Raw genomic sequence first — 7,440 nt, 5'->3', positions numbered from 1 at the left:
GCAGCTAAAAACAAGGCGGTGTGGGGGGAAACCATGGGTTTCCGAGAAATTTGGGGGTGAAGGGGGAAAGATATTGCTTAAAAAAATTGGGCATATTGATAAATCTTTATTGACAAAATATTGACAATGACATACTTCTTGGAAGTATATAGTGTGTTAGAATTCTAACAAATTAAACACAAAACACAAAAATATTTACATTCTGGTATAGGAGACATGAAGGAAACATTTGTCACTGTTTTGGGTTTTTTTGTTTTTTGTTTTTTTTTTTTTTTTTTTTTTTTTTTTTTTAGTAGCTCTATGATCTCGAAATATTATAAGGTCAGTGCTTGAAAATTGACCCAATGAAAATGGTCATTAGGAAAAAAAAAATCAATCCGCGATTTTAAGTCCCTTTTCTCTGGATCCTCCCAGCCTAGAAGGTGTCCCCACCGCCAAAACTGGTCGCTGGGTTTGGGCTTTGTAAATCTTAAAAAAAAAGTAATCATCATCCGGTTTTGCAATGGGGATACAGTTGGGGGGAGGAGGGGAGATAATTCCATTTGATTTTTTTTTTTTCCAGCAAAAGTTATGACCAACCCCAACCTCCCCCGCCCCCCCGCCTTTCCCTCCCGTCCCTCCCCTCCCCACCGTGTTTGTCCATCCGGAAGGAACACTATGCTTTGTTACTGCTACTTCATTTAGCTTTCACAAACACTTTGACGCCAGAAGTTATTATAAAATGTTTACAGACTGCACATTTCTCGTAAAATAAAATTAAAAAGCACACAGAACCTGTCTTAAAGGGGAAAAAAAAATTACAATTAATTTCTGTCTTTAGGAACCGAAGTAATTTTTCCCCGGTTTTTTTTTTTTTTTTCTTTTTTTTTTTTTTTTCCCCAGACGGCTTTACACATGCAATTCAAGTTTCTGAAACAGGTGTGAGTTTTGGCTGCTTATGGAAATTTCTCTTTCAAAGACGGAAAAAACCGTGAAGTGCAAAATGTCCCGTAAGGTGTTAATTTTTCTGGTTTGGTTGGGGGCTTTTTTTTTTTTTTTTTTTTTTTTTTTTTTTTTTTTACGTTATGTTTTTAAAAGTGGACTGCGATAAACGGAATACCTGTCAATCACCTCGTCCCGGTGTTTTGGCTTTGATTGACAGATCCCTTTGCCAGAGCGGTGCCGGCAGTGCCACAGTTCGGAGCCCTCGCTGGCTGGCTCTCGCTCGCTCCCAGCTCCCTCCCGGCCGGGAATCGTGTTTTGATGAAGATCTCCGGGTCCTTCCCCGCACCGCCACGCCGCGGGGGTGGCGGGGTGAGCCTTTAACACTTTCGGTTGGTGGGGTGCTGGCTTTGAAAAGTCCAAAAGTGCCAGTTTTTAATCGTCCGACGTGACGTCGATTTCCTCTGGACTGGCTTGTTTGGTGGCGATTCTCCACCGGTTAATGTGATGAGTCCCTTTTTTCTTCTGTTGTGAGTCTGAACCTTCCTCTTCCAACTTTTGCCGCTTGAACTTCGTCCGTCTGTTCTGAAACCATACTTTTACCTGCGGGAGGAAAGGCACCGGGCGTTAGTCCCACGCCTGCCCGGACCAGGGAGATGCTCCACTCCCCTCCCGCTCCGTGTGCCACCCGGCCCGTGCCCTGCCGGTGCTGTCCCCACTGCTGTCGCCCTGCCCAGCAGAGCGGGGGCCCCGCTGCCACCCAAATCTCTGCGAGAAGGGCAGGCTCATCCTGCCCCACGCCCCCGGCACCTCCGGGGCTCGCAGCGCTCAGGAGCGGGCGGCACCGCCGGGGGATGCTCCTGGATCTCCGCAGCGCCCAGGCAGCCCACGCTGCGTGGAGCTCACCCGTGGGCCGTCCCCTCGGCCCGAGAGGCTCCGGTTCCCCGCTCCCGGCCAGGTGTCCCACGGCCCCCAGCCCCGCGAGAGCCGTCGGGGCTGCGGCGGGGGGACCCCGGCCCGCGGGGCTCCCACCTGCCCGGCAGAGCACAGCAAAGGCAGGGCCTCGTCCGTTCTGATGGGGCTGGGGGGCGGACGAACGGGATTTTTTTCCTCGTGGAAAAGCGAACAAAATGTACAAAAGTGGCCCGAATTGAAAAAGGTCCGTCGCTCTCCGCAGCGTCTCTCCGGGACGCGCCGTCCAGGAGCGATGGAGGCGCGGTGGAACCGGTAAGTGGCATCATGAATATCCCTCCGATTTTGTTCAGCGCCGCGTAAATCTGACTGAACCATCCGGCAGCTGACTTCAGTGCTTTAATTACAGATAGTATTGATCCGGGAGCTATCTCCAGGGCTGGCCACACTCCTTGTAGCGTCCAAAGGTAAACTTTTTTTTTTTTTTAAGCAATTTAAACTCTGGTTCTGTCTGAAAGTGTCTGATAAAGGCCTCAGCAAGGGGGGGAAAGGGAACTGGAGCATTTTAATAAGCTGGTTTAACCCGCTTCGCTGCCTCTTCAGAACAGAGACCTGACTGGCCGGACACACATCTCTGCTGCATTTTCATATTCTCCAAAAGTCCCCCATTAAAAAGCTGAGCGGGGAACAAGGGGTGAGTTTAATTTGCTTTTAGTTTGCTAATTGAAGGGGAGGACGGTTCATTTCTGCACGCTGATCTCCCAAAAGGGAGCTCATTTGTAGGGGACTGGGGGTTTGACATCCGGACAAAAGACCCCAACCAGCTTCGGAATCAAGCAGCACAAAGACCACCTTAAATACAGCTTTCCAGTAGAAATAAGCCTGTGACCGGTCCCTTGTTCGGGGAACCTCATAAAAGTGGCGATCCCTTTTTATTGTTTTGTTAGGGAGACATTTTAAAACAAAAGCTCCAACCTCTTTATTGCTTCCCCCACGAAAAGGAGTTAAGAAAAAAAAAAAAAGTGTTACAACTTAATCCGCCCAGAGAACGCTGTGTTTACTGGGAACTTTGAACTAGGCTGCGGCTGGGTATTTTGGCTTTTTTTTTTTTTTTTTTTTTTTTTTTTTTTTTTTTTTTTTTTTTTTTTGGGCCGGTGTTTTTTGGTTTTTTTTTTTTTTTTTTTTTTTTTTTTTTTTTTTTTTTTTGTACAGTGCCACATACTGTAGCAGAGACAATCCCCATCTGGAACCCTCTCTCCACGAGCCTCCTGGAAGGGCACAAAACAAAAACCCGACACGACAACAACCACAACAACAACAACAACCACCACCAATCCTCCAAACTCCAGCCTTTCTTCCGGCGGGGAGAAAACCGCGTGAAAAACGCGCTCGCAGCCCCGGCTCCCCGGCCGTCGGGGGAGCCCCGGCGCTGCTCCCGGCCCGTTCCGCGCCGCCCCACGGGGGCCCGGCCCCGGTACCTGCCGGGACCCTCGGCCCGGCCCCACCGTGGCAGAAACATCGCCGAGCGTCCCGCCAGAGAGACCGAAGCAGTCTCCGGTGCGGTTCTGGCCCGCAGCCAGCCGGCTGGGGCATGGGGGGAGGGGGGTGGAAGGGGTAAGGGGGGGATTCCTTGCGAGTAATTTCTCTGCTTTTATTTTTCATCTTTCTGCCCTCCTGAACGGGCTCGTCGCATCCCCTCTGTCGGCTAGAAACGAGTGAAAATTCACCCGAGAAACTGTGTTTCTGCTGTAGGGTCTGAAGGGGAAGTTCTCCCCCTTGCCCCCGCATTTGTTCTGGGGCCTTTTCCCCTAACATCCAACTCCTTCTTGAGGGTCACACCAGCCCCGCAGCGAAACGACCGGACCCGCAGATCGCAGCTTTGCCGCTGCCTCCAGCCGGGGCTGCCCGGGGACCCCAAACCGCGCCCCGAGCGCTGCGGCTCCCCACGCCCGGCCGAGGCACCGCGACCCCGGCACGGGCCGAATCCCGAACGGGAAAAGGATTTTACGGCACGCAGGCTGGGGAGATCCCTCTCTCCACTCCACCGGTTCGGGACTGGAGGCCTAAACACCCCTAGAATTCGCCTTTGCCCGAATCTCGGCCCGGCCGGGTGGGTTTTCCACAGGAGATGCCCGTACTTTCGCTTTCCCAGCTGCCCATTCCCTGCTTGCCCCTTACCTGAGTTTCCGTGAGGCTGAGGCTGTGTGCCAGCTGTTTTCTCTCCGCTCCTACTACGTAATGGTTCTTCTCAAAGGCATGTTCCAGTCTCAGTAATTGGGATGGGGAGAAAGCTGTACGGATCCGTTTGGGTTTCCTGGCCAGTGCATTGTGCAATAGGAAGCTCTCCGGGCTGGTTTCATTCCCTGGGAAACAGGGTAAAACAGATTAGTAAAACACCTTCCCCAAACGCACTCGACAGCACTTCTTAGCGCAACAATTTCTGTCTCCCATCATTACCCTCAGGATAAATCCAACTATAGTTTCTTTTTTATTTCTCAACTCCTTCTTTGTATTGAATTTTCCTTTGATAAATATGTGGAAGGAAAAGATAAATAAGCAGGGGGAGGAAAGGACTGGTATAAATTAAAATGCTAAAACACAACATGGAGAGCACTACAGAAATTAAAGAAGAAGAAGAAAAAAAACAATTGGCCAGAGCACGGCTGCGGTGTCTGCGGCTACACCTCACGGCTGCCCCCCTGCCCCCCGACCACCGGAGCCTCACGGCTTTCCCTGTTTGTTTGTTATTTCCATCTTCCCTTCGCGGCCCGCTGCTCTCGGGGCTCCCTGGCCGCCCACCGGAGCCGCCCGCCTGCTCCCCCGGCCTGTCTCGGCTTCCCTCGCCCAAAACTTCGGCCGGAGCCTTCCTCCCGCCGCTTCCCTTCGTTCCCCGGTGTGCTGCCCGCAGCGGGGCTCCCACCGTCGCCTTCCCGGCCCCATGACCCTTCCCGCTGCCTCGGCGGCGCTGGGAGCCGGAGTGGAAATAAAGAATCAAACTCCGAGGAGGCCACAGAGCGGCCATCCCATCCCATCCCATCTTATCCCATTCCATCCCATCCCATTCCTGTCGGCCTGCACTGGAGAGGGGGAGGGAGCGGGGGGTGGTGAGCCGGGGCTTTTCGGGGGGCATTTCCCTCCGGGGTGCCCCTGTGCCGCTTCTCCGGGCTGGTCCTTCCAAGGTGGAAACGGCACCGAGGGGCTCTCTCTGTAAGTGCTTTCAAAATCGTTGGAGGAGGAGGGTGTGTTTGAAATCAGGCTGTGGCTCAACACCAGGACATTTCCGCCTTTCATCTACCCCTCGTTACCAATCGCCTGGTGCCTGCGACAAATAATTTGGTGAGCGAAACCTGTAATTTTATTCTGAAAGGGTAATAATCCATTTTGTGTCTCAGACCGCCTGGCTTTGGAGAGAGTGGATCCTTTTTCAAGCCGGCTGCAGCGGCCCGGCTGTGGAAGGCCGGGGAAAATGCAACATGCAGGTGGTTTGTTTTCATTCCGAATTTAAAAATGAAAACACAAGAGGAAAAAAAAAAAAAAAAAAAAAAAAAAAAAAAAAGGCAGATGGATCCCTGCGAGTGGAGGCTGATTTTGTTGTGTTTGTTGGTTTGCCTATAATGAAAGTGGCAGAAGCCGGACCCATTACGGGAGAAATCGGCTCACCTCTCGGAGAAGACGCTGCCGGTTTCAAAGGGTTAAGCAAGGGGGATTTTATTGATTGTCCGCCATTGGATTCGGTTATTTCCCTTCAGCTGGTTATTAATCGCTTGGCATTTGGAGCCCCTGGCTGCCCGCACGGTCGGGATCGCCCTCCGCGCCCCTTTCCCGGCTATCCTCCGCAGCCCCATCTCCCCGTGCTGCTCCGGCGCTGGCATTAATTCCCCACACACACTCCCCTCCTCCTTTCTCTGGGGTTCGCTTCGTTTCTTCCCCTCTAACAAGGGCAGCGGCCGCACTTGGGGCGGCGGCGGGGGCTTCCTGCAGCTCGGCCCCGCAGCCCGGCGGGCACCGCCGCCTTCCCGGGGGAACCTCAGCCCCAGCACTTCTCCGTTCCCCTTTCTGCACGGCCGCTTCCTTCGGGGGCTCCTCTATAGCTCTTAACACACCGGAACAAAAAATATCCACCTTTTCGTCTGCTTTTAATGGGGACAGAAAGCTGACGAAGTCCCAGCCGGCCTTGCCTTCCCTCTTGCCCCCCTCTTCCCGGGAAAACAAAACAAACCGGGAAAAGCAGCAAAACAAAACCAAGCCCAAGCTCTTCGGCTCTGACAGCTCTCCCAAGTTTGGCGGAGGGGGAGACAGGGACAAAAGACCCCGGGCCCGGCCGAGCCGAGTCTTCCGCTCCGGGCAGGGGCCGCCCCCCATCCGCCGTCCCCCAACATCCGCGCCGCGGGGACCGGCCGGGGGATGCGGGGCTGGATCGGAAGGAGAAGAAAAGTTACACGTACCTTGGAATCTGTGGCCCAGATACCGGTAGCGGTGTATTAGCCACGGGTAGAAGGTGGAGGGGTCCCTTTGCTGCGAGGCGAAGAGCGGGTGCGTGGAGTGTGAAGCAGGCAGCGGGTGGGCGGCCAGGGCGTGAGGAGGGGGCACGGGATGGACCGGCACGGCCGGGTTCGGCGGGTGGGAGACGGCCTCTGCAAAGACCAAGTCCGGGTTGGAGTAGACCCCCCTGCCAGTGGAGTGGAAGCCGTTGAGAAAAGGGTTCATCGGGCTGGAATTGGCATAGCTGAGCGCCGCCGGCCGGATAGGATCCTCGGAGCGAGACGCGGGCAAGGGGCTGTCTTTGGCCACCAGCGACTCGATGGTGAAACACCGCTTGGGTGTGGGCTGAAACATGCTGCCGCGACGAGAGTCCCCGACCCAATCTCTGCCCGTCTCTCTCTGGTGCGCGGGAGACGATCCGGGGAAGTTTGCAGCAGGGAGTGACTTGAGGAGGGATAGATACACACATAAATAGACAGGGGCTGGAGGAAAAGGAGGCAGCGGCAGCCAGCGGTACCCAAAAGGGAGACACACACACACGCACCACGCACACACTCACACACAAAAAAAAAAAAAAAAAGTTGCTGGGAGAAGTTTCCCTCCTGCAAGGAAAAGGCGGTCGCGCCCCCCCCCCTCCCCCCCTAAGTCCAAAGACAATCCATGGATGTGATCGGCCCCTTCACAAGTTGTGCAAACGATTTGTTAGTTCATGAGCCTAATTAGTGCTGGGATCACATAAACAGCTTCCTCTGAAGCCTGGTAAATGGCTTGATGATTGGTCGCTATTACTCGCCTTGAGGTTGAAGGGGGAGACTCTTTAAAGTGCGTCAGAGGGGAGGCGAGCGCCGGGCAGCGCCATCGGGAGGGATGGAGCCGCGGATCGGAGTGCGGCGGGAGCGCGCCCGCCAGCGCGGGGGGAGCGCGCCGCGCCGCCGCCCCCGCGCCGGCCCCGCGCGGCTCCGCGCCCCTCCGCAGCCGCGCTGCCCTCCCTCCCTCCCTGCCGCCGCTCCGAGACCAAGGTAGGCGGACGGGGACCGGGGGGAAGGGGGGCTCAGCGGGACAGATGGGGGGCCCTGCATCTCCAGGGGGGAGTTGGGCTGCTCCGCCAGCGCGGCACCCCTGTCC

General features: G+C 54.8%; 1 protein-coding gene across 2 annotated transcripts; it reads right to left on the bottom strand.

Annotated features, from left to right (window-relative positions):
- Nucleotides 1-654: 654 nt before the first annotated feature.
- EMX2 (empty spiracles homeobox 2) lies at nt 655-6,977 on the bottom strand. Of its 2 annotated transcripts, XM_041415649.1 has the most exons (3): nt 6,279-6,977; nt 4,012-4,196; nt 655-1,524 (listed from the first exon to the last, which is right to left on the bottom strand). In XM_041415649.1, the coding sequence occupies exons 1-3, from the start codon at nt 6,667-6,669 to the stop codon at nt 1,357-1,359; spliced, it is 744 nt and encodes a 247-aa protein (XP_041271583.1). In that variant the 5' UTR covers nt 6,670-6,977; the 3' UTR covers nt 655-1,356. The 2 variants fall into 2 exon arrangements, with proteins under 2 accessions (XP_041271583.1, XP_041271584.1); XM_041415650.1 differs by lacking the exon at nt 4,012-4,196 and having other exon boundaries at nt 1,421-1,524.
- Nucleotides 6,978-7,440: the final 463 nt, after the last annotated feature.

This window comes from Onychostruthus taczanowskii, unplaced genomic scaffold (assembly GCF_017590055.1).
Source record: "Onychostruthus taczanowskii isolate IOZ18803 unplaced genomic scaffold, ASM1759005v1 scaffold5, whole genome shotgun sequence".
NCBI classification, from domain to species: Eukaryota; Metazoa; Chordata; class Aves; order Passeriformes; family Passeridae; genus Onychostruthus; species Onychostruthus taczanowskii.
This window is presented reverse-complemented; position numbering and strand designations above follow the sequence as displayed.